This window comes from Aulonocara stuartgranti, assembly GCF_965226115.1.
Source record: "Aulonocara stuartgranti genome assembly, chromosome: 23".
Taxonomy (NCBI): Eukaryota; Metazoa; Chordata; class Actinopteri; order Cichliformes; family Cichlidae; genus Aulonocara; species Aulonocara stuartgranti.
In genome coordinates, this window is record NC_138958.1 from 10,515,569 (window position 1) to 10,540,803 (window position 25,235).

Here is a 25,235-nt window from a genome sequence, read left to right on the forward strand (position 1 = left end):
GCGGTAATGCAGCGTTAGCACCACTCCGAGGAAGGCGGAGGCTGACTGCAACGGCGGGGTTTAGGACCCGGTGGGCTGCGCTGTACAATAGGGCCGTTGTGGCGTGTTGGTGTCCGGGCAGCAGAGCTGGATCCTCCCGTTGAGCTGCGGGGACAGAAGTACCGAGTCCGGAACCAGAGCCCGGGCCGAGGCCGTGTGAGGACCGTGTGAGCGGAATAACGCGGGCGGCAGCGGCGGGACTGCAGGTATGAGCGGGAAAATGTGAACAATATGGTGGCGAGCTGAGCTCTGGGCTCTGCCCTGGACTGTCCCTTCAGGCCCGGGGCCTGCGCTCTCTCTGGGGCCGTCCTGCCTCTTTACCCCGGTACCACGAGCGGCTGGTAGGCTCCCGGGGTATGAACCCAGCGGAGCAGCACAGATGCCCGCCTCAGAGCCTCCGAGGAAGTGACATGTTTGAGTGATGGAGGCGCCTATGTTTGATTTCCCAGCCCGCGGGCAGGCCTTACAGTTTGGCGCCAACACTTTACACAGGTGTGTGAGGCTTTCTTTCAGGTGAGCCAAGAAACGGCACAAAACAGGAAGAGGGAGGGAAGTAAACAGTGTGTTAGCCTTTTCTCATCGTTTCCTGTCAGATGAGCTTTTTAAACAACCTGACGTCATATCCGTACGCCCTCCCTCCACAGGTTAGATGTCAGGTGGAGAACACCTGCCACACCTTGCTGTGGAGTAATGAGATCTTACATATATGAACCTGTTTGAACAGCCTCCACACACTGTACATGAAAGATGGAGGGAGCACTCATCGTCAGCGTGGAACCCTCAGCATTGAAGTGGTAGCTGCTGCCATACTGGTTTTATTTGGGGGCAGAAGTGAGCCCACTGTTTAGTATTAGTACCTACCCGGGTAGGCTCGTCGCGATTTTTAGGGTTCTCTGTTAGGGATAGGTTATAGTACCCGGTACTTTTTTTGAACATATTCCACCGTGTTCCAAGCGATCTGAAAAAGTGATGTCAACAGACTGCATGATACCGATTGACTAGTCAATGGCGTCACTTGAGGAGTCATGAGAGTGTCTCCTTCATGAGCCACTATTTTAAAAACCTGGCGACGAGGAAATTGGCAACATAGAAACAATACTGTGGTCCTCGAGTCCATGAGGGAGTCTATGAGAACTAACTCACTGCTGCCGCTGCTGGAAAATAAAGGAACTGCAGCTTCTGGTGCTTAAGGTTACTGAAAAGTCAAGTGGAAAAGCACAAACATGGAGTGAAAATATGATTTTTGTTTATCAGGGAGAACCTGCTGTTATATTTACCAACAGCTTCCAACACTGTAAGTTGACTTGAGCTTTTCACGTGAGGTGTACGCCACTATGATATGGCAAGGAGAGGGGCTCCTGGCTCCTCCTCTTCCTTGTGTCTTTATGGGGAATGTCAGGCTTGTGCCCCCTGTTGAAACAGCGTTCTGTATCTAGGACTGGTGTCGCTCTGGCCTCTTCCACCTCCTGTTTATTGACACAGATATGCTTTAAAAGTTATAAAAACCAACATCACACACAACAGTCTTTGTTGTGTGTGATGAATCACTACACCTGTGTCTGTATGACACCTGTGAGGCGGGTGAGTGCTGCTCCGTCCTTCACAGATAGAGATGCAACACAAAGTAATAAAACAAAAGTGATCATATGTGATGATGACGCGTTAAAAGCAAGTGAATTAGAAAGTTACAGCAGAGATATAATAACATGTAATAGTTGAGTAATTTTATAAATGTCTTTATTTACTTGTGGTTTGCAGATATGAACTGAAGCGGTCTGACAGAAGAATCTACTAGTATGCTTTTCAATTTGAAGTTTACGGTGAGTACAAATTTCTTCTTTGTGTCCACAAACTTCTGTTCCGTTGGCCTTAAAAATCATCAATATTTGAATGTCATCATCTTTTTTTGCTGCTGCAGGATGATACAGGATGAAACGCCTCCGGTCCTCCAGCAGCAGTGACACTTCTGACAATGAGAGTGAGTCAAGCTTGCCACTTCGTTTCCAGCGTCATCATCATTTCTAACCTGTGACTGCTCTGTAACTATTTCTGTAACAACAGACGAAAGTGATCTGTGTGCAGTCTTGCCTGTTTGTGCAAAAGAATCAAAAGGATCCCATTTGAATAATCAGTGTGAGACGGCAGCATCATTAAAACTGGAAAATAATAAGCATGTTCCAGTTTTAAAATGTGAAAACGCTCTTCGAGCATTTCAGATTTATGCTATTGGTGCGTCACACTTGTAAATGTGCCTGACGTGCGTCTCCCTGAACACGTCACATGGATGCTGTTCGTGGTTCTGTGGAGACATTGTCTTAACATGTTTAAAGAATTTACCAAGGCCAAAAAGATTCTTATTTAACCTTTCTGATAAAAAAAACAACCAAAAAAATTAACATCAAAATCTGATGCCACACCTCAGCCTAACGTCGCCCTCTAGTGATGGCAAGTTTCAATTGACTGAAGAGTGTCGGTCACAGAGAGAAACTGTGCTGCCTCCTGGTGTTTTGGATGTGAGAACAGACGGACACAGGTACACCACTCTCAGGCTGACCACACGTCTCAGGCTTGGGGTCCAAAAACAGTCGCGGCATGGCAGCGTGACCCGTAACCCAGACCAAACTGTCTCCTTCATTTCTTTTTATTCGCCTCTTTCTTCTTTCAGGTCCATCGACCTCGTTCTGCTCCTCCAACAAATATGGGAGCAAACCTGGAACGCCTGCATCCAACCCGAAGAAGCCAGCTGAGGTGCGTATCAGACTTTGCTGAGCGTCAGTAAATGTCAGGATGGCGTTTGACTACCTGTGTGCGTCTCTCTCCCCCACAGGTGTTCAGGAAAGACCTGATCAGTGCAATGAAGCTGCCTGACTCCCACCACATCTCCCCAGAGGACTGCTACCTGCTGGCAGACACCTGGAAGCAGGAGTGGGAGAAAGGAGTGCAGGTACCAGCGAGCCCAGACACCATCCCAGAGCCGTCCGTCAGGTGAGTCTGACCGCCTCCCAAACGTCTTAGTTTGCCACCTCCTCTTCATACAGGTACTTGAGTACGCTGATCAGCGTACTCAAGTGACAAGTTTACACGAGTCAGCCGTAGCTGAGCACATGACCACGTCAGACACAGCCTCAGAGACTGAACGCTCTGGAGGAGCTCCACCCCAACGGGAACCGGCTCAGGTATCTCATGACCCAGTGGTAGGAGCCCTGGGGGGGAATTCACCTGTCAGCTGGATCGGTAATGCTCCTGCGTCTCCTGGAGGAGGAGGAGAAAGAATCTGTGCCATGGCTTCAACATGACCACAGACCAGTCTGAAAGTGCAAACAGGAGAGCAAATACGTTCGGCGTCAGCTGATCGCCTCGCTCTCTCAATCACAGCAGGAGGAGATATCGCAATCATTACAGCTTTGACCTTTAAATGTGTTTGTTGGCTCTCTTTGAAGCAGGTTCTGGTTGGTTCAGCTATTCAGTCTAACGGCTCTCTGCTGTTTCTTTTCAGAGTAATCGCGGAGAAGCAGAAGGAAACGCTGTACACCCACCAGAAGAAGTACATCCAGTGCTGGAGCCAGGAGTCCAAGGAGCCGGGTTTCGTGAGCATCAAAGAGCTGGCGGAGGCCATGTGCCGCTACGACCTGGATGACATGGACCTCTACTGGCTGCACGCGCTCAACCACGAGCTTGAACGCATGGGTAAGACGGGCCCGATGATCCAGCGTGATGCTTAGTGACGCTGCATCTTCCTTTTTTCTGTTTCTGCACATTTGTTTTTGTCTTCTGTTGGCTTTGTATTTGAGGCTTTTTACATGTATTTTAATATTTGGCTGTTTTTCAAAGTTAAACCTTCCTGTTTATTATAAATGAGGGCCATCTGCAGCACCGGTGCTGCCCACTGGGGGGGCACAGTCCACACTTTGAACACCTCTGTTCTTGTTCTCGGGAGTGTCTGATCACGTGGGGTGTTGCTGTTTGGTCCTGCAGGTGAAGAGCCGGTGGACGAGCTAATGATGGAGCGAGCGATGGAGGCGCTGGAGAGGCAGTGCCACGACAACATGAAGCACGCCATCGAGACAGTGGAGGGTCTGGGGATTGAATATGATGAAGACGTCATCTGCGATGTGTGCCGCTCTCCGGACAGCGAGGAGGGCAACGACATGGTGTTCTGTGACAAGTGCAACATCTGTGTGCACCAGGTAGGAAACGCCTTTCTGCTTTTGCTAGCCCTGACCTTGTGACCGGAGCGTGTGTCGGAACCCCGGGCAGCACACTTGTGTTTTTGTGTTGTTTCTGTTGATGTTCTGGTTACACATCACTTGCATCCCGCTGTTCTTTCCGCAGGCGTGCTACGGCATTGTTAAGGTGCCCATTGGTAACTGGCTGTGCCGGACATGCGTCCTCGGTATTGACCCGCAGTGCCTCCTGTGTCCCCAGAAAGGCGGGGCCATGAAGGCGACACGAGCCGGCACAAGGTGGGCTCATGTGAGCTGCGCTCTGTGGATCCCTGAGGTAAGTGAATCCGGGATGAGGGGAAGCGGGTGCAACAACACAAACAGTGACAAATAATGTTTTGGGGTTTTTTGTATCAGAGACTAAGATGAAAATATTTACTGCTTTGGTCTATAGACCTTTAATAAAGGAGCACACGTGCAGAAATGATAGTGATAGTGACAGTGAAAATGTGTGGTCCTGCAGGTGAGCATCGCCTGTCCAGAGAGGATGGAGCCCATCACCAAAGTCTCCCACATCCCCCCCAGTCGCTGGTCTCTGATCTGCAGTCTGTGCAAACTGAAGACAGGTGCGTGCATCCAGGTGAGTTATTCCTTCCGTTTTATGCCATAGAGATTACTTTAGAATGATTGCATGTCTGCAGACATTCAAGTTTGATTTTATGATCCTCGAAGCGTCTGCAGCAAGAAGTCTGCACTGGAGCTGGACGTAAGCTGGCTTTTCCCTCAAGTAACTCGATCCGCTCTCTCCCCCTGTTCAGTGTTCAGTAAAGAACTGCACCACCCCCTTCCACGTGACCTGTGCGTTCCAGCACAGCCTGGAGATGAAGACGATCCTGGATGAAGGGGATGAAGTCAAGTTCAAGTCGTACTGCCTAAAACACAGCCAGCCCAAAGCCGGAGAGGCCGGCCTGAGCCCGGCTCGATCCAAAGCCCCTGGAGAGGCGGGGAAGGGGGGCCAGCGAGCTCAGCGGCTGCAGGAGCTGGAGGAGGAGTTCTACACCCTGATCGAGCCCGAGCAGCTGGCCCGGGACCTTGGGCTGTCCCCGCACCTGGTGGACTTCATCTACCAGTACTGGAAGCTGAAAAGGAAGAGCAGCTTCAACAGGGCTCTGCTGCCCCCTAAAGAGGAGGAGGAGCAGCTGGTGCTCCAGCCGCAGGAGGACAGCATCCACACCCGGATGCGCATGTTCATGCACCTGAGGCAGGACCTAGAAAGGGTGGGTGCTTCCTCTGTGCCGTGTGTGTGTGCAGCCTGTGTTAGTGGTGATGTGGTTTTTTAGCTTTAGCCTAAAAGATCAGAGCATGTACTCAGTGTCAGAGCAACCATTGCTGATTCAGTAGCATTTATAGAAACTCTGAGGAGTGAACCTGCTGTCACCCAATCAGATCCCATCTATACTGCTGTCTTTAATAAAGTTGTGTGTATCTGGCTGCAGGTGAGGAACCTGTGTTACATGGTGAGTCGGCGGGAGAAGCTGAAGCTGCTGCAGAGCAAAGCTCAGGAGCAAATGTTCAACTTGCATGTGAAGCTCACGAACCAGGAGATTTCTGCAGGTGAGTTCACAGTGAAAAGCAGCACCAGCTCCGTGACTTGCTCTTTGTATCAGCTGACCTCAGAGCAGGTCATGTGACGCAGAAAAATACAAAGCAAAGCTCAGACTCGGCTCAGTTCAGAGGGATCATCCCACATAGGATGTCAAAGCTTTCCAGTGAGAAATTAGTGATTTTTGACCCCTATGAAAAGTTTCTGTGTATTTTACCTGTTAATGAGCAGGTAGAAACCAACACTCGGTATGTGATAAGAAGAACGTCCTGTCAGAATCATAAATTAATTTTATGATTTGGATCCTTTTAAATCAGCCCAGATTTTAAAGTGACTAATCAGAAATGGGGTCGAAGTTCACACTGTAAAATGATCTGGTTTGAGTTTTGAATAATTATGTAAATTAATATATGTAATGCCTGTAACACAATAACTTGGGATCAGCAGGATTTATGATGGATTTATGATTCTTTTTTTTTCTTTTTTATGGTGAAGTAAAGGATAAAACAGTTTGTGAGGACTCTTAAGCTGTCTGTGATGTGATTATGGAAAAGAGAAAAAGGGACTGAACATGTGTTTTCTCTGCAGGTCTTCCTGCTTCGTTCCCCTTGGAGAGTGTGCTGTCCCGGCCTCCTCCGAGGATCACTCTGAAGCTGAAGATGCCCAAAGCTCTGGGTGTTGGGAACGGACCGCTGTGCCCAGACAACAGCGGGAACGTGGGTGAGCACGGCGGTGAGGGGGTGGGCCAGGGGAAGCCTCAGCTGCACGGCCGCAGCATCAGAGACGAGCGCTCCACCAGCCGAACGTCTTCGACCAGCGGTGCACCGCAGCACGTTAAACCAAGCGGGAAACCTCTGACGCTGCACGGCGCGCTTCACGGACAGCCTTCCAACAGCAATGGCAGACTGGAGCGAGACCGAGCACGCCTGGCCAAATCTAATGGCGTGCTGGAGAAGGGCGCTGCTCAGAGGGACGGCTCATGCCAGACGCCCGCTGACCGCAACACTGCAAACGAGAAGAGCGTCTTTCGCAAGTCCGCCATGGAGCACTTTGGCCGCTCCTTCAAACAGGCCACAATCAACCTGGTCCGGACCACCGAGGACCTGCGGGCAGACAAACTGTCCCGGAAGAGCGGTGCCAAGGAGAGGCTGTGGGCCAAACCAGCACCGGAGCACCGCTTGAAGAGTGCGCGATCGTATCAGGACAGCGACGGGTACTGCCCCGACGCTGAGCTCAGCGACTCTGAGCCAGAGGCCAAAGGTCAGTGCAGGCGGCCACTCGGGCTGCCGGACATTCCGAGGAAAGGGAAACAGGCACCAGGCTCTAGGCACGCCATGCAGAGGTGACGGCTGTGCAAACTGTGGGGCTGACGGTCCGCACGAGGACGCACGGTGAAGGCGATCGGCTCGCTAAGTCCTAACATACCGACCATGTTTCCGGCCCCAGCATCTCTTGGAGCGCACGTGCAGAAACATACACACCCGGCGCTGTCTTCCCATCATGTGACGATGTTTGTCTCCACCCATGTTGGTCCTGAGAACGGTCAGTGATTTCACAGCTAATGAGCAGATCGCCAAGAAGAGGACAGGATTTCTGAAGGGACGCTCGGGGTGGGAGGCGCTGTGGGGTGGGGGGGGGGACCCTAGTGTATTGTGTGCACACGGGCATGTAAATATCACGTGACTCCCGCCCGTCAGCGCTGCACGTCTCCTTGTCTCTGCCTTCACACCGAGGTGCTGCAACTCTTTGTCTACCTTTCTGAAAACACGAATGCCTTCTGTGTGCAGAAACACTCCACACGCTTTAGCTTCCAGAAACAGTTAGAAACAATAGAAACACATTCCATGGTGCGACAGACACTGGACTGAGGTCTTCAATCATCATGATGAGCCTTTATTATATCACAACCTTTAATTGTGAAAGCGAGCTGCAGTTTTTGTTACGAGGTGCAATTCTTGCTGCTCAGCCCAAAAAAAATAGAATAAAAAGTGGGCGTGCTCTTCTCCTTACTTCCTGTCGTGTACCTGCACTTCGTGCTCGATGATCGCGTCAGTTGAGCTCCAACTCCTCTGAACACTCAGTTTATCAGTTTGTTTTTTGTTTTTTTGTTTTTGTATATCTTTGGCCCTCTGAAGTCACAGAGAGAGAATAGAAACCCCGCCTACAAGCTGTTTGGAACAGCTAGAGGGGCAGCTAATCAGAAGACGATAACCTGGAGCAGTGGTAAACAGCTTGTTTCAGGTGGAAGGGCTGTTGGAGCTGAGAATCACGCAAAGTTGCTGTCATGGGGCGGAGTTTAAACCTCAGCTGTGATCTGAAAATCAGGAAAACGTGTTCAGAGCTCGACTGACGCGTTCGGGTGTAGAAACAGGGTAAAAGACAACATCTGTGCTGCTTCCACATGATCTAACTGCCTCTCTTAGGGCATCTCCACTTGTGTCACTACGAGCAGCCGAGAGGTTCGCTTTGAGGATTAAACCATCTTGGAGAGCGACTTCACTGCGAATGCTTCAGTGTCGATCAGGTTCAGTTATAACGTTCAAATGCAACCTCTGGTGAATGTGCATGTGGTCTTGAGTCGACGTTCTGACCTTCAGATGTCTGCTTTTGGTTTATTGCAGTAATGATATTAGTCGGCGGTCTGAGTTGAGCTGCGTGCACACTGTCGCTCAGTTTTCGTGTCCTGTTTGCTGCCCACGAACCACTAAAGCTCGAGTGTCCGCAAACATGGCCAAAACAGTGACATCATCTCCAGGACCAAAGCACCAGCAGCGTGACGCGGCGGTCGGAAGCTGGAGGCAAGCGCCATATTTGAAATGAGTCGGTTTCTTTTTTTGGGTTGAGCTGCAGAAACAGAACCCGTCATGGGTTTGTCCTATTTTTCTACAGATGCTGAGTCAGTGCTTTTATTTTATACCTTCATTTTTACCTCATTTTTATGCAGATCCTTCCTCATTTAACAGAAACCGTCTCTCGTGGCTCAGCGTGGTGTCTCCACACAGACCGCAGGCATGGTCACAGGCTGTAAACGGGCCTGTCGGCTCAGCTGCGAGCAGAAGGTTGAATCCTCGGCGGCTCCAAGCAGGTGGAGCGGCTGCAGGAAACACTACATGAAGCCCAGAGTTAAACTTTGACCTCCATCGCTCGCCATTCTGAGCCTGTGTGTGAGAGTGAAGCTGTGCGCCCACCCACGGCGCTCCAACACTAACGTATTCGCAAAGATCTTTTTTTCATGTTTTTTCCTCGTTTGGAAAATCATTTTTTAATAAAGTCTAAATGTTAAAGTCTGATGCTTGAATTAATTGAATGTTCATCAGTTTTCAGGGAAAGTCAGCAAGCAGGTTTTCTGTTTGTGGTTTCAGGTACTGCTGCACAATACTGCAATACTTATGGTATTAATCCAAGGCCAAGTAAGTAGAAGGTCAATACTGCTGGTACTGGTATCGATACTCGTGTAGGGGACAGCAGTGTGTCGTCATCTATGAGATAAATCTAAACTTCACTCAGTCACAATAATAATAAAACACTTTTCATTCTTTTATCTTTCCAAAGCTTTCAGGACACCGGGCCTGTGAAATGTACAGTACCTGTGATGCTCTTAGCGTGTGTAGTTTAAATAAAACCGTTAACAAAAAAACATTCAGATGTTTTTCACTTCAAAGTTAGTTTTATTGTCAAAAACCACGTGTACAGATCATACACAGGAATTTGAAATTGCAGTTCTCCCACACCCCTCAGTGTGACACTTAAGTCTTATATACAACACAATCTTTTATAAACAATAGTGTCAAACACAATCAGAGTTCTTGTAGGGTGGTTGGGTCAGAGGTGGAGGTGGGTATGGAGATGGTGTGTATGATAGAGCAGGGAAAGAGTTCACACCACCCAGTCACCTCTGTCCCGCAGCAGTCACACATTTGTGTTTTATTGGCACTGCCTTCATTTTAATTGTTTCCATTTTAACTCATATTTAATCAGCCAATCACAGCAGCAGCTCAGTGCTCTTGATGATGAGCCGCTTAACTTCAAACTGAGCATTGTTTTAGGATCTGCTGGGATTTTCCCATGACCATGTCTGGATCCATCCTGCCTGGTTCGCGGTGGTCGTCAGCTGTGCGATGATGTCACAATGATCAGCTCTGAAGCGTCAATCTGGTGCTAGTGAGGTGTACCTAGTGAAGTGTCCAGTGAGAGTAAGTGCGCATATTTGCAGAGACCCTCTCCCTAAACTAGATGGAACTGTGATCGAGATCCTTCTGAGGTTGTGGCTGTATCCCAATTCAGGGTCTGCAGCCTTAAAGGCTGCATTTTAAGGCCGATTACGTCACAGCGACGAAGGCTGCTCGAAATGCGGCCCTCAAATGCGGCCTTCATTTCCCTGAATTTTAAGGATGTGGCGGTGTACACTTCGTGGCCCAACATATCCCAGAATGCATAGCGCGGCGGTGGGTGTGGATAATTTTGCCGAAAAAAACGGCGGATGAGGGGCGCCCGAAGAGTGAACTTTAAGTGAGTACTGAATATTATGTCACTTATTTATGTGCAAATGTTCAATAACGAAGAACATTAAAACATCACTGTTGGCAACATGTCGGCAAAGTTATGTGACATTAGTGACGTTTGTACTAACTTGGTTTTAAAGCCTTTACTTTAAAATATACGCCGTTCAATAGCTGACCTTAATCTTACAGAGAATGTGGTGATTTTATGGATAATTAAAGTCAGTCATATATCCACAAACACAAGCTGAAAGTCAGTGATGCTGCTCGGTTTGCAGTCCTGAATATCACAGCACAAGCAGGATTCACTGCACTGTTAATGTTAGCTATGTTATATTGCTGCCTCTGTTCGGTGGGGTCGACCCAAACGGACTTTAACATGTGTTTGAACGAGCTGACGGTTCACTCGTTAAGCTGAAAGAAAGATGCTTTAATCACAGGAGTCACACATGTGTCCACTGTACCATCTGGGAACTCTTCTTGTTTAGCACTCTAATAACACAAACACTAAATCCTCCTTCTCTGGTGCTGTTTTGTAGCAGTGTGTACACCTGAGACTGTCACCTGTCTGTCTGTCCTGCACTCTCTCTCTGTTTCTTTCTCTCTGATTGTGTAATAAAAGTATGAACATGTATTTAAAAGTTACACTTGTGTTTGAATCCTGCAGCTTATCACACATTTGATTTCCATGTGTGATAACTGCAAGTGTCCCGAGTGAGGACAGACTGAGGGACCCACTGCTGCACATCATCTGTGAGGTTTTGCACCCCTGATGATCCACCAGGACAAACTCAGCAGTGTGTGAGGAAGAGAAGGAGGAAGAGCCTGCAGCAGCTGACAGATGGAGAGAATAGACAGACTGTTCCCTGTTTGTGAAGGACTGCTAGAAAAGTTTAAACTAACTGTCTGTCCTGAATCTGTCTTATTAGGTAAAGTTCAAATAATTTTATCATTCCAGTGTTTTCAGTGTGGGAGAAAGTACTCAGGGCATTCAAGTTACACACTATGAAAGGCAGCAAGAAGTTTAATGTTCAGAAACCTAAAGTATGTATCAGCAGCAGAATGGACCTAAAAATAAATGTTTGTTTCAGTTCTATCAAGCTTTGAGTATTTAGCATTAGTAGTACTGCTGTGTTTGTTGTATCATATTGCTGTAATTGTTTATATGCTTTATATATTCTGAGGTAAGTTGATCTATAGTGTTACATCATATTCTATAATGATGTTATGTGTTTGTATACTTTGTGCCCAGTTTGACCCATTTAGCAGACGTCAGCCTGTTTAAGGCTCTGATATCTATTCTGTATGACGTAAAGCAGTTATGACATGGTATGATTTTCTCACCCAACAAAGGAATATTTAATATACTCTTCATTCTATCAGAAACAGTTTTCACAGCTCGTGCATTTTCTTTTTAGACATATATGTAAGCACTGAGCCAAATGTAATGTAATGCCAACAACTCAGTTACACAGCGATAAAAAGAAACACAAAAAATGGCAAGAAGCTGTTGTATTATTAACTGCAATAGCCGGTGTTGTGCCAAAAAGTGATTGTCTGCCAAAAACTGATTTCTGGTATTTACCAAAAACTGATTGCTCGTATTTAAATTGCTATAAGTAACTTGTTGGGCTATAATATGTGAAACATATGTCAAATGCATCCCTCATGGATGACATAAAGTCATCTCTCCATCTCTCTCTCCTGCTCTTTTATTTCTCTCTCTTGCTCCATCTCTCTCTGCTGCTCTTCTGTCTCCTCTGTCACAGACTTCTCCACTTTTGATGATAAATCAGCCTGGTGCAACATGTAAGGATTGGTGCAATTTGTTAAGATTTTGAGGAGTTTGAGAAACTAACCTTAAGCATAAAATAAAATTTACTATCAGTAACTTCATAGCACCCGCCCAGCAGTATATAAACTCCGTCATGCTAGCTAGTACGCAGTACCAGTTATTCTAAGCGACTGTAAAAAGTCAGCACAACGAAAACAAACTACAACTAAACTTGGTTTATATCTGACACAGATAGACAGCAGGTCATAACTTTTTACCTGAAGTTCAGTTCCTCTGCCACTATGACCGGCGGCCGCCTCGGGTCTCTCCTCCTCTTGCCTCCCCTTTCCCTTATCCACCTGCTGGCCTCCACCACTTGCTGATGTTGCTAAATCTGTGGAAGCTATGCCATAGCTACCGCCAAACAATTCAGTTATTTTTTAAACATTTGGCAGCGTCTGCCTGAAGGGCTTGTTTCTTTTTGGCCCTAATTTTTTCTGCACCTCCTTTCCTTTTTTTGTTCTCCATTTCTTTAGTTCGTCGATTGCTAAACAAGGGGGAGGGTGCATCCGACCTCCTCGGCTGTAATTGGTCCAGCCCAGAGTCGATCATGACCAATTGGCCAATCCAACACCTTTCATTATTTATACCCTTCCAAAAAAACAAAACAAAAAAAAAAATCGATCGGCCCATAAAAACAAAAAATCGCCAGCGGCCCACCGGGCAAATGCCCGGTATGCCCGATGGCCAGTCCAGCTATGGACACAGCCTCAGTGTGCTCACTGGAATGTCCGGCACCTGTACAGTCCCACAATAAACACAGGAAGACCAGAGACCAGACGAGTCGCCCCCTGCTGGAAACGGGAGAGAATGTCCATCTTTTATGTACAGGCGTTTCATCAGCTGATCAAACGTCGTGACGTCTCTCCAGATGTTTTACCTTCACGTGCATTATGGAGGTAAGCCGCGTGTGCGCGCGGGGCTGCAGCTGCCTCGAGGTCCTGCGGTCTCTTTAAGAGCGGAGCCGCGCTCTCGCAGCGGCGACCGGAAGCGCGCGGTCACGGCTCACCGGTAACAGACAGAGATCTGCTGCGGAGGATCCCAGCTTTCTCCGCGTGTCAGTCACACATGCTTAATGTGCCGCTCCGGTCATGACTCGTGCACGCGCTCTCAGACCGGCGGCTCGTGGCCTTTGTCAGCGGGCTCTGCTCGCGTAAGCGGATCTGAGACACAGAGGGACGATCAGGTGAGGAGGGCTGACTGCAGCACACACACATAAACACACAGGCACGCGCAAGTTTACTGCTGTGAAACAGCGCAGTGCACGTACCTGCTCACTTTCACTTTATTAAACATTAATAACACAATGTAATCAGTGAACCTGTGTGTGTGTGTGTGTGTGTGTGTGTGTGTGTGTGTGTGTGTGTGTGTGTGTGTGTGTCAGCAGCAGTGATGTCCGGGCTGAGTGAGCCCAGCCTGATGGAGCTGCCCATGGAGAGTTGGATGTCTCGCCTGCCATGTGCGCTGTGGGATGTCCCGCTGTTCCACCTGGCCATCCCAGGTAGGCCTGGTGTTGGGGGCAGATGGTGCTGATGGTGTGATGGGACCTGAATCAGTTTGTTCTGTCTTATTGTCTCTGGTTTATTGATGATTCTCTGACTGTGAGGACGTGATGAACGCATTGTGTCCACATTTCACACACACACAGTTCACCTGCTGCTCTCACAGTCAGAGATTCACCTGTTCATTCATTTATCAGCCTCTTCATGTTTTCTGCCTGATTGAACTGTTTCCTATTGAACTACAATTTTATTATGTGTCTCTTATCTTATCTCAGGAAAGTGGTAATTAAAATAACCAATGACAGAAATCTGAGATCAAACAGCAGACTCAGTAAGAAAGGAAAGATTGGAGCGATAAAGGAAATGTGCTGCAAGGAGACCAAGAAAAGCCAAATGCAGATTTGTGTGTTTGCATTTCTGTTTGTTATGCAGCATGTCTTATTGTCGTCTTAGTGAGTGGCTTTATTTCTTGACCCACAAGTACAAACCCAGAAAAGCTCCAACAAAGTCAGACGCTGAGTAAAACATAAAGAAAGGCGCATTTTCTTCACTGTAGAACAGAAAAAACTGTTTTGAATCAGTGAGTGATTGTGGATACAGTTTACGAAAAAAAAAGAAAAGAAAAGGGAAACACAAAAACAGGTTACATTGAATACAAAACAGAACGTTTTATGTTAGCACATAGGTAAAGAAAAAGAAAACAAACAAACAAACAAACATAAACAGAAAAAGACAACCCAGGAGGGGCGATTGATACTAACAAACCCTTTTCTTACAAACCACGCAGAAGTTAGCTGCAACACCACTGAGCTTCACATTCCCATTAACACGGACACACATTGGACCTCTATGGAATAAGCAAATCAGTTAGTCAGCAGAAACATCCTTAAATTAAAGGTTAGAGAGGTTTGTCAGAAAAAGACCCCAGATTTAATCAAATGTACCCTTTTGGTTCTGGATGGAGCAGTGGATCTTTTCAAGACTAAGACACGACATGAGATCAGTTTCCTCTTTGTCTTGGTCCATTTTAAAGAGGAGGCAGTGCCGTTTCTCCATCATGGTCACACGTGGCTTCGTGTCGGAGTGACGGAGCTGTAGCTGCATGTGTGGACGGCATGCCGAGCTGCTTGAAGACACTGGTTTCTGGAAGTGTTCCTGAGCCGTGCACAGATTTATCACAGAGCAGTGTTTCTGCTGAAGGTTACAGTCATCAGCCTGCGCACAGAGATTCCCCCAGATCCTCCGAGTGTGCTGATGATGTCATGTTGTGTAGATGATGAGATGTTCACAGCAAGGACTGCGATTCTGAAACAGGTTGTGAACCTCTGAGAAGCTCCGCATCTCTGAGATGATCTTTTTCTACCTGATCACGTGACCGACCTGCTGCCAGCTCACTTTTGATCTTCTCTTTAGCACCGCTGACTTTCACACGCTTTTGTTGCTCCATCCCAACTTATAGGGCACGTCGCCCCCGCCAAATTCCACATGAGCTCGGATTTGTCACGAGCAGTAAAATGAAAATTCATTTTCTCAGTTACATTTTCCTGGTTTTATTGAACATTTGAAATATCTGTCAGAGAAACAGGAACAGCGGCTTTAACAAGGATCATACATGTGCTGACTCGGTCGTTTCAGCTGCTAAAAATGGTTGATTAATAAATGAAGACATTGATGAAGCACCTTTTTACACACACGTGCCAAAAACAGTATTTATTGTGTGACTTTAAAGGTTTTGGGCTCAGTTTGGGGGTTGGAGAAGCTCCAGATCCACAGCTTCATACACTCAACAAAAATATAAACGCAACACTTTTGTTTTTGCTCCCATTCCCCATGGGATGGACGTAGAGACCTAAAATTCATTCCAGATACACAATATAACCATCCCTCCCAAACAGTGGTCACAAATCAGTCCAAATGTGTGGTAGTGGGCACATCTGCTATATTGAGATAATCCATCCCACCTCACAGGTGTGCCACATCAGGATGCTGATCTGACATCATGAGTAGTGCACAGGTGTACCTCAGACTGCCCACAACAAAAGGCCACCCTGGAATGTGCAGTTTTTTGTGCTATTGGGGGTCTGGGGACCCAGAACCGGTCAGGATCTGGTGTGACCACCATTTGCCTCATGCAGTGCAACACATCGTCGCATGGAGTCTATCAGATTGTCAATTGTGGCCTGTGGAATGTTGGTCCACTCCACTTCAATGGCTGTGCGAGGTTGTTGGATATTCGTGGGAACTGGTACACGCTGTCGTATACGCCGGTCAAGCACATCCCGAACATGCTCAATGGGTGACATGTCCGGTGAGTATGCTGGCCATGCAAGAACTGGGACATTCTCAGCTGCCGTCTGCCCTGAACAATGTGAACCATGATTCATCCGTGAAGCGCACACCTCTCCAACGTGCCAGACGCCATCGAATGTGAGCATTTGCCCACACAAGTCTGTTATGGCGACGAGCTGGAGTCAGGTCAAGACCCCGATGAGGACGACGGGCATGCAGTTGAGCGTCCCTGAGACGGTTTCTGACAGTTTGTGCAGAAATTGTTTGGTTGTGCAAACCAATTGTTCCAGCAGCTGTCTGGGTGGCTGGTCTCAGACGATCTTGGAGGTGAACCTTCTGGATGTGGAGGTCCTGGGCTGGTGTGGTTACACGAGGTCTGCGGTTGTGAGGCCGGTTGGATGTGCTGCCATATTCTCTGAAACGCCTGTGGAGACGGCTTATGGTTGAGAAATGAACATTCAATGCACGGGCGACAGATCTGGTTGACATTCCTGCTGTCAGCATGCCAATTGCACGCTCCCTCATTGCTTGTGGCATCTGTGGCATTTTGCTGTGAGACAAAACTGCACATTCCAGGGTGGCCTTTTGTTGTGGGCAGTCTGAGGTACACCTGTGCACTACTCATGATGTCAGATCAGCATCCTGATGTGGCACACCTGTGAGGTGGGATGGATTATCTCAATATAGCAGATGTGCCCACTACCACACATTTGGACTGATTTGTGACCACTGTTTGGGAGGGATGGTTATATTGTGTATCTGGAATGAATTTTAGGTCTCTACGTCCATCCCATGGGGAATGGGAGCAGTAACAAAGGTGTTGCGTTTATATTTTTGTTGAGTGTATGTGCAGGACGTCTGTCAGGGCCAAGTGGAACATTCAGGATTATCTTTGTCCCTTTCAGGCAGCCATAATGCAATAACCTACTGCCTGGATACGGACGACAGGTCTCCCATCGACCTCATGCAGCCTGACATGCTGCAGAAGCTCGACAAATTCATGAAGCCCCTCATTCGTCCATTTGTGTACAAGTGGGCAAAAACCCAGGTAATACTTTTACAGCACTGTTCTGAAACAGCTGTCGCCTCAGGCGGATTACACTGTACAGTATCAGAGAGAAACCCAGCCATCCCACGATCCTCTACCAGCAGCTCACGGTGACAGTGGGGAGGAGGAGCACAATGTGATGACAGGCTGTAACTGTACCTGTGTTAGTCCTTCTTGTGTATAAAGCCGGACCTGCTGTGATGAGTTGTGTGTCCTCCATGTTTCAGGAGTGTTGTATAAAGCATCAGCTGGACTGTGGGGTGAGGTACTGCGACCTGAGGATTGCACACAGGCCCAACGACAGCTCCACACACCTGTACTTCTACCATGGCGTCTACACCACGCTCACTGTGGAGGTGACTCACAGCCCGGTCACACATATGCAAACAGATGCTAAATCCATGACAGGTTTAGATTTGGAATTCTGTGGGCTTCATGGTTATCCAGTCTGGCTTTTAGCTTTCTTCTTCACAGCTTACAGAGAAAGTTATGTTTCAATAGAGAGCAACAGAATATCAACCAAAAATCCAGAAACTCAGTTTGAAATAAGTATTTGATCCCCTACAGACGCCCACAGAATGGCTGTGTGGCCCACGTAGCACAATCACCCAGTCAGATACTCCTGATCTCAGCTCGGTGTGCGAATAAAGCACCGCTGTCCACAGACTGCAAGACCAAAGAGCTGTCACCGGATGTCAGGGGCAGGACTGCAGACCTGCACCAGGGTGACGGAGCGACAGGAGAGAAGGTGAAGCTGTCAGTGCGATTATTCAGAAATCTAAAGTGAGGATGATCCTGAGAAAGGTGGTGGGAGGAGCTTGTTAACGACAGTCACAGATGACACCGCAAGTAGCATGAAGTTTGCAGTGAACATGTGAATCACAAGCTTGACAGAAAGTGCTGAGTCGCGTTTTCAAATTCAAATTCAAATTTTATTTGTCACGTACACAGTCATACACAGTACGATATGTAGTGAAATGCTTGGACAACTGCTCGTGACCTAAAGAAAACAAAAAAGGAAAGGCTATGAATAAGATAGGAAATAAATATGAAAAATTAAAAAGGGTAAATTTAACTAGGAAGGAATAAAATATAAATTAAGGTTAAAAATGAAATAACTGTACAACACAAATTAGAATGAAGGGTAAATTTAACTGGGAAGAATAAGATAAAATATATAAATTAAAGTTGAAAATAAAATAACTGTACAACAAAATACACAATACACAATATAGAACTATATAAGAATGTATGAAGAAATCTAAATATAAATAAATATATACACAATAACAGCAGCTGTACAAGTATTAACTGGAAATGAAGAATATAGTGACCAGTGTTGAGCAAAAACAATGTCCAGAAAGTCCAGTGTGTGTGTAAGAACCATATGTGTGGGTCAGTACTGTGTGGTGGTGTGATTGAGAGACCGTATCGCCTGCGGGAAGAAGCTCCTCCTCAGTCTCTCTGTGTTGGTCTTCAGGGAGCGGAATCGCTTTCCTGACCTCAACAGAGAGAACAGTCTGTTGTTGGGATGGCTGAGGTCCTTCACGATCTTCCTGGCCTTGGTCCGGCACCGCCTGCTGTAGATTGAGTGCAGGTCAGGGAGCTCGGAGCGGATGGTGCGCTCAGCTGACCGCACAACCCTCTGTAGAGCTCGTCTGTCCTGCATGGTGCTGTTCCCGAACCAGGTTAAGATGTTTCCCGCCAGGATGCTCTCTATGGTGCACGAGTAAAAGTTCCTGAGCACCTTGGAGGGCAGTTGGAAGTCTCTCAAGCGTCTGAGGTGGTAGAGACGCTGTCGGGCCTTTTTCACCACGGTGTTGATGTGACAGGACCATGACAGGTCCTGCGTGATGTGAACTCCGAGGTATTTGAAGCTGTCCACTCTCTCCACTGGGCACTCGTTGATGACGGGGGTCTGGTAGTTCCTCTCCTGCTTAGTGCTGAAGTCCACGATCAGCTCCTTTGTCTTACTGACGTTTAGAAGGAGGTTGTTCCTCTGGCACCAGTTCTCCAGATTCCTAATCTCCTTCAGGTAGGCCGTCTCATTGTTATCAGAGATCCTGCTGCTTTCCTTTAATACGCGTTCACTCAATGACATGAAAACCAGTTTATACCTTTCAGGTTTGTTCTGCGTCTTTGGTTGATATTCTGTGATATTCTGTGATAACTTCCATAAGAGACAGACCGTCTTTGGAAGTGAGCACACACACACACACACACACACACACACACACACACACACACACACACACACACACACACACACACACACACACACACAGAGTAAGAGTATCCCTATGTTAATCTGAGTGTTCAGGGATTACTGCACACACACTGAGCTCATTTTTAGAAACTTTGACTATGTTTGACATGAGCAATCCCACACGCGTGTTTTAAAGCAGGAACAGAAAACAGCAGGACTACATCATTAGGAACAAAATGGCAGCAATAACACGTCAAATCAGCTGTGCACGTGGGCGGGATGAAGTTCATTTTGGTGTGTGAGGGTTGAGCTCGCCTGTGTCTCTGACAGACAGTGCTGACGGAGATCCGAGAGTGGCTGGACGCCCATCCCAAAGAGGTGGTCGTCCTCTCCTTCAGCCACTTCCTCGGCCTGAGCCAGGAGCTCCACGCGGTGCTGCTCACCACCATACGTACCGTGTTTGCCTCCAAACTCTGTCCCAAAAAGGTACGGATGCACTTCCTGTTTCCTGAAACATCTCATAGGTTTCTAACTGTAAGGGTGAAGCCGGCACAGAATCCCAAAGTATCCTGTTTTACAGATTTACAGCAGAGGTGCTGACAGGGCGCTCCTGTTAAATAGCTCACACTGGATGAACCCATTTCACGGCAGTCGCACACGCATCAGTCAGCCAGTGTCAGTATCAAACACCTGGACGTGACCACAGAGAGGATTCATCCATCCATTTATGCCTCCTCCAGTTTAGCTCCGCCCACAAAATGTGCAAACATTAAAACCGACTGTACACAAACTTCATATATCAAAAAAGTGGACTTCCATTAAGTGTACTTCTTTGACCTTTAACTCATATTAAAGAGCCTGGTGGGGTTTATTTAAACTTTTAGGGAGGATTATGGGAGCCGTGGTGATTGCATTACCTGGATTATTAAGGCGTTCACGGCTCTGATGTGTTGCTTTCAGGCTGAGGTCACTCTTCGTAAGCTCTGGGCTTCGGGCTACCAGGTGATCGCGTCCTACGAGCACAGCACGGAGCGCCGGCACACTGAGCTGTGGCCGGACATCCCATACTGGTGGGCCAACAAATGCAAAGCCGAGGCTCTGATTGATGAGTTTGAACGCATGAAGCAACAAAACAGGAGACCAGGTGACCTGCTGACGAGTCATGATGTCAGACAGGTGAGGATTAAACACATTCACCATCTGGATCTCACCGTGTGTGCGTGTGTGTTTCAGGAGGTTTCTTTGTGACGGGGATTAATCTGACGGAGGACCTGAAGTACATCTGCACCCACCCAACTGAGTCCCTGAAGGACCTGGTGATGTCCACGTACCCGACGCTGCTCGGCTGGGTCAAAGAGCAGACGCCCGGCGAGGAGGACGGCTCGCTGAACATCATCGCCGGCGACTTCGTCTCGGAGAGCTGCTTCGTGCCCACCGTCGTTGCGCTGAACCAGAAGCTTCTGAAGCGGTCCTCGTGACTGTAACAAGCGTGGCCTGAGGAGAACATGAACCACAGCATGAGAAGCACACAGGCCTTTTTGTTAGCGGTGACACAATAATACTTGAATATTTGTTCAGACATGGACGTTTCAGCCTTTAAGCTGCTTGAAAACAGACGTTCTGGTATTTGGACCTGCACTGTTTGTTTACACTCACCTCATTATTTATGCAATGTTGGAGGCAGCGCCGTGGCCGGACTCACGTTACGCTGACCGGAGCAATAATTCTACAAATAATCCAGTGCGTAGGCTTTTTAGAGCGGGGTCGTGCTGCGTGAGATCGATCCGAACCCCTCACAGTCAGCTGCAACATGACCCTACCGTACAAGCGAGCCTTCACCTGCTCTCCCCTGTCCCACCTGCTGATATGAGCCTGAAATTTACCCAGGATGCACCTAAACTGTGACAGATCGTCACACTGTTGCTCACAGCTGCTCAGAGATGAGGAACAGAGTTCAGAGGTCTGCAGAGTTAAACTGAGTGGCGTTAAACACCTGGTGTCTTCTGGATAAGAGCTGAAACATCTTCACAAAGTCGAACTGCTGCAGTCTGAAACACAGTTTAAATGTCCCAAAAGGTTGATTCTGTCCATCTGGAAGAAACAGCCCAGTGTTCATTCAGTGGGCTGGTTTCAGTCATTGTGCAGAGGTACTGTTTATAAGGTTGGAGACCTGCAGTCAGCTGAGACTGAAGAAGTCTCTAAACTCTCACTGAAGAAGGATGAGGACAAAACGTTTCTCCCACTGAAAGCATCCAGATGAACAGAATCAACTTTACTGGTATTTCTTTACCTGGATGACTGAGCATGTATCGAGATGCAGCTTAAATGTGTTTTCAGCCCTGACGGGTTCATGTGCACTTATGAAAGTAATCATGAGTGTAAAATATTCCCGGTATGAAGGTAAAGATATGTGTGGCATCAGTAAATAATCTGAAAGAATCAGCTTATTGTGAGGGGTCAGATGGGAGCTGCTGCTTGATTTTATTTTGAAATGACCCACGAATAAGCACAACGAATTCAGCGAGCACACGTGACTGTACTCTTTTATAATATTGTGTGTGCAATATTATTTCGTATTTAACCACAGAGAATGTAGAAGAGATTTGAAACTTATGCAAACTGCATGGAAAACATATTTGCATGAACACAGCCCCGACTGTTGTACTAAAGCCTGATTTAGCCAGTAGATTGAGGTTTTCCTCCCAATGATGCTGTGCCGCTGTGCCTGTGGACATGAGCTTTTCCAATAAACACAAGCATTTGTAAGAAAATCCTCTTTTTGTTCCCTGACTCATCAGCACAGTGTGAGAGGTTTTTCCCATTACAGCTGAACTCAGCCGGAGTGATCTGCCCTCTGCAGGGTTTCGCCAGCAGGGCGCAGTGTGACTGCTCTGTCTTTTCCTGACCACTTTCTGTGTCATGAGGTGAAGGAAAGGAGCACGGAGCTCAGAAAATCTGATATGTTTGTTACATCATTCATTTTTTCTTCCCCCTGCTGATCCCGTCCATCTTCTCTGGATCTCCTTTATTCAGGTTTCCTGTGACTGAAGTTCATCATCATCCTAAAAGCTGAAACACAGAGCTAATGCAAACTGAGTTACAGGCGCACGACATATAAGGAATGACACAAGTGACAGCTGTCATTGTAATCAGCTTGTGAATGGACGTGTGGCTTTAAAAGTACAATGATAGACGGAACCTTCAAAACCTTTAAAACTCTGAACTTTTCTTTTTGATAGAGCTTATACAGCAGGACAGTTAATCAAAAACACAGCAACAAGTCCACCTCTGATTCGCTGAAAGACTCTGAAAGACTAAATGAATGTTTTGGAGTCAAAGTCTGGACTTAAATCAGACTGAGCTGCTTCATTGTGACCTTAAACAGGCGTTCATGCTGGAAAATTCTCTAATGTGTCTGAATTAAAGCATTTCTGCAAAGGAGAGTGGGCTAAATTTCCTCCACAGTGACATGAAAGACTCACTGAAGGCATCACAAATACTTGGTGGTGGAACAGCCAGTTATCAGGTTTAGGGGCCGTTACTTTTGCACACAGGGCAGGTAGGTTTACATAACTTTCATCACTATCTTTGTCCAATATTCAAATTTGATGATCTGAAAAATGTAAATATGCAAAAACAGGACAAACTCATTCTTAGCAGTGGGAGGCAGATATCGGTATAATGCAGCCACAACTAGATCTCTGTTATTCTTTTTGATTGTCTCTGCTTGTGCTCAGCATAACAGATGTTAAAGCTGAGTGCATTAATCTAATGCACTCATGATTTTTTTTTAAATATATATAATAGCTGGTAGAAAACACTCTAATCTTCTACTGCTACTAGTATCTACTACTACTGTATTTTTTCACTTAAAGAGTAAAAAATTGACTTAGTACTTCAACTACTTTGTCCTCTGAAGATCATGATGCTACCTGGAAAATGAAAGCTGTGGAAGCTGGTGAAAGCATACACTGTCAAACAAACACCTGTCCCACAGGTTTTTTCTGCCACTCCCTTATGATAAAACTTGGCTCCAACATGTTTTGAGTTTACACACGAGCTTACACATGAGTTCAAATACTTTTTTCTCATGAGGTGGCCAATGAGTATTCTTACACCATTTTTCACAAAATCCCACAGCCTACCTTTAGGCCTTCATGTGCCTGAGGGGGTGGAGGCGGTACATAAACATCACAGCCACAGTTGGTTTCTTATGTCATGGTGGATTTCTTCCAAGGAACTAAAGACTCAACGGACACATTCTATATCAGTGATGTTCCTGAAGCCATGTGGCAATAACTGGGCGGTAAACCCACGCGTCTCCACTTGTACACCAACTGAAATGAAATGAACTGAATTGATGCAAGAGAGGAGATTCTGAGAATGAGCCAGCAGGCTGTAACTGAGTTCATGCTCATGGACAGTTCAGTTGCCTCCGCTGAATCGTTTATCCAGGTGTGTGTTAGAAAACGCCTGACAGAAATCAGCACAGGTATAAAACTGAACATACTGACTGACAGTTCAGTTCATATCTAAGCTTCTAACTTGGAAGACTGTATTATAAATCTGTAGAAAAGAGAATTCCTGGAGAATCAGGAAGTGGACACACTTCAGTTTCTTATCACTGCAGAGCTGCCGAACTGAGTTTTTTTTTTTTTAATTTAGGAGGAGGACAGAAGATGCAGTCTGTGTGGCTTCACTGAAGATGACAGTTATTCTATTTCAATACTTTATATTAACAGTCTCAGTTATTCAGAGACTGTCAGAGCTAGAACAACCAATCGCAGCTGCCAGACCTCGACTCTGGACGTGATTAAATATGACGCATTGCTCACTTGATTGATTTAAATGGTGTAACTGAAATCCTGGGGCCAGCTGTAATGTGGATCATGTTAAAACACCTCACTCATTATATTTCGCTTTTTGCCTCAGTAAAACAAATATATATTCATCTGCAGGATTTTCCTTCCATATAAGACAGTTTGATGCAGATGTTTTTGTCACTTGATGATGGGTCAGTGTGCAGATGTTACACATGAACTTCAGCGTGAGCAGGAGAAGAGAGAGCTCCCACACCATCCTCTTCCTTTCAATAAGAAGCTAAGCTGTATTTCCACATTACTTTGCGATGTTGTGTTCCTTGTGTCTCACACAAAGAGCAGAAGGCACCCAGATTTGAATTAAACATGTGAAACTAGATCTTCAGTATAGTGTGAACAGGATGGTGCACAGACATCCCAAAGTCACCTGTTCACCAGTGGAGTCATAAAAGAGATCAACTGTTTCATACACTGCACTCTGAAACACGATATATGAGCCTTCTTTTTGCAAAGATGTGCTTGGGTTGAACGCTTTCACATGCAGACAAAGCTTTGAATTACATAACAGAAGGTTCTAATTTACAAAAATGTTCATCCACAGTGGAAGAAGACATGTATGACGAACTGTGGGACAACAATATAGAGACTGCTCAGGAGACACTTCAGAATCCATTTCTACAGCACGATTTCTTTGCATCTTCACTTAAAATTTAGAGCAGTGAATTTAGAGCTGACTGCTCATTCACAGGGGGTCGTCTCAGTGTTTCTGTATCAGTGTAGGGTCTTTGTAATACAAAGCACCTCAAGGTGACTACTGTTACAGAAATAATAAATGCTGTGTGTGTCTATGAAACATTAGCACACTGTGTACCTCGCATCTCTGCTTTACTGCTACTGACGTGCAGCTTCCTGTGATGGTGTCATCATTCAGTCAGTATAACCGCCTTTTACCATGCTGCTCTGCCATAGCTGTGGTTTAATTCTGCTAAACCACAATGTCTATGCTGAGTGCAGAACTGTGGAAATAACACAACACATTTGTTCTTGAATTCCCAGTTGAGGTGCTAAAATCACTACAACGTTATTTTAGGGACATAAATTGGAGCACAGTGTCATTGTTCAGCTGATGATCTGCAGTGCCTCTGCTTCTTCGTGCTCACCTGCAGGAGTCCCACAGTGACAGCTTTTCATGTCTGCAGGCGTGTCCTGCACAGCTTTTCCACCAGGCTGTG

The 25,235-nt window shown here is 46.7% G+C and overlaps 2 protein-coding genes across 6 annotated transcripts; both read left to right on the forward strand.

Annotated features, from left to right (window-relative positions):
• Positions 1-9,092, forward strand: jade3 (jade family PHD finger 3). 3 transcript variants are annotated; one of them, XM_082522831.1, is made up of 12 exons: positions 1-531; positions 1,798-1,859; positions 1,958-2,017; positions 2,705-2,787; positions 2,867-3,024; positions 3,536-3,726; positions 4,015-4,226; positions 4,372-4,539; positions 4,726-4,842; positions 5,021-5,479; positions 5,699-5,816; positions 6,394-9,092. In XM_082522831.1, the coding sequence occupies exons 3-12, from the start codon at positions 1,969-1,971 to the stop codon at positions 7,149-7,151; spliced, it is 2,313 nt and encodes a 770-aa protein (XP_082378957.1). In that variant the 5' UTR covers positions 1-531; positions 1,798-1,859; positions 1,958-1,968; the 3' UTR covers positions 7,152-9,092. The 3 variants fall into 3 exon arrangements, with proteins under 3 accessions (XP_082378957.1, XP_082378956.1, XP_082378958.1); XM_082522830.1 differs by having other exon boundaries at positions 3-245; XM_082522832.1 differs by lacking the exon at positions 1-531 and adding an exon at positions 538-833.
• A 3,987-nt stretch (positions 9,093-13,079) lies between these two features.
• Positions 13,080-22,125, forward strand: plcxd1.1 (phosphatidylinositol-specific phospholipase C, X domain containing 1, tandem duplicate 1). Of its 3 annotated transcripts, none has more exons than XM_082523192.1 (7): positions 13,080-13,324; positions 13,523-13,639; positions 16,835-16,977; positions 17,205-17,333; positions 19,514-19,669; positions 20,144-20,327; positions 20,417-22,125. In XM_082523192.1, the coding sequence occupies exons 2-7, from the start codon at positions 13,531-13,533 to the stop codon at positions 20,659-20,661; spliced, it is 966 nt and encodes a 321-aa protein (XP_082379318.1). In that variant the 5' UTR covers positions 13,080-13,324; positions 13,523-13,530; the 3' UTR covers positions 20,662-22,125. The 3 variants fall into 3 exon arrangements, with proteins under 3 accessions (XP_082379318.1, XP_082379317.1, XP_082379319.1); XM_082523191.1 differs by having other exon boundaries at positions 13,081-13,324; positions 13,526-13,639; XM_082523193.1 differs by lacking the exon at positions 19,514-19,669 and having other exon boundaries at positions 13,082-13,324; positions 13,526-13,639.
• Positions 22,126-25,235: the final 3,110 nt, after the last annotated feature.

What these genes read in the sequence shown, in the direction of transcription:
- jade3 (XM_082522831.1), top strand. Translation starts at nt 1,969, where the DNA reads ATGAAACGCCTCCGGTCCTCCAGCAGCAGTGACACTTCTGACAATGAG. An exon ending in AGACAGGTGCGTGCATCCAG is followed by an intron (nt 4,843 to 5,020) that starts GTGAGTTATTCC and finishes CCCCCTGTTCAG; the next exon opens with TGTTCAGTAAAGAACTGCAC. An exon ending in TGAGGCAGGACCTAGAAAGG is followed by an intron (nt 5,480 to 5,698) that starts GTGGGTGCTTCC and finishes ATCTGGCTGCAG; the next exon opens with GTGAGGAACCTGTGTTACAT.
- plcxd1.1 (XM_082523192.1), top strand. Translation starts at nt 13,531, where the DNA reads ATGTCCGGGCTGAGTGAGCCCAGCCTGATGGAGCTGCCCATGGAGAGT. An exon ending in ACAAGTGGGCAAAAACCCAG is followed by an intron (nt 16,978 to 17,204) that starts GTAATACTTTTA and finishes TCCATGTTTCAG; the next exon opens with GAGTGTTGTATAAAGCATCA. An exon ending in GCAACAAAACAGGAGACCAG is followed by an intron (nt 20,328 to 20,416) that starts GTGACCTGCTGA and finishes TGTGTGTTTCAG; the next exon opens with GAGGTTTCTTTGTGACGGGG.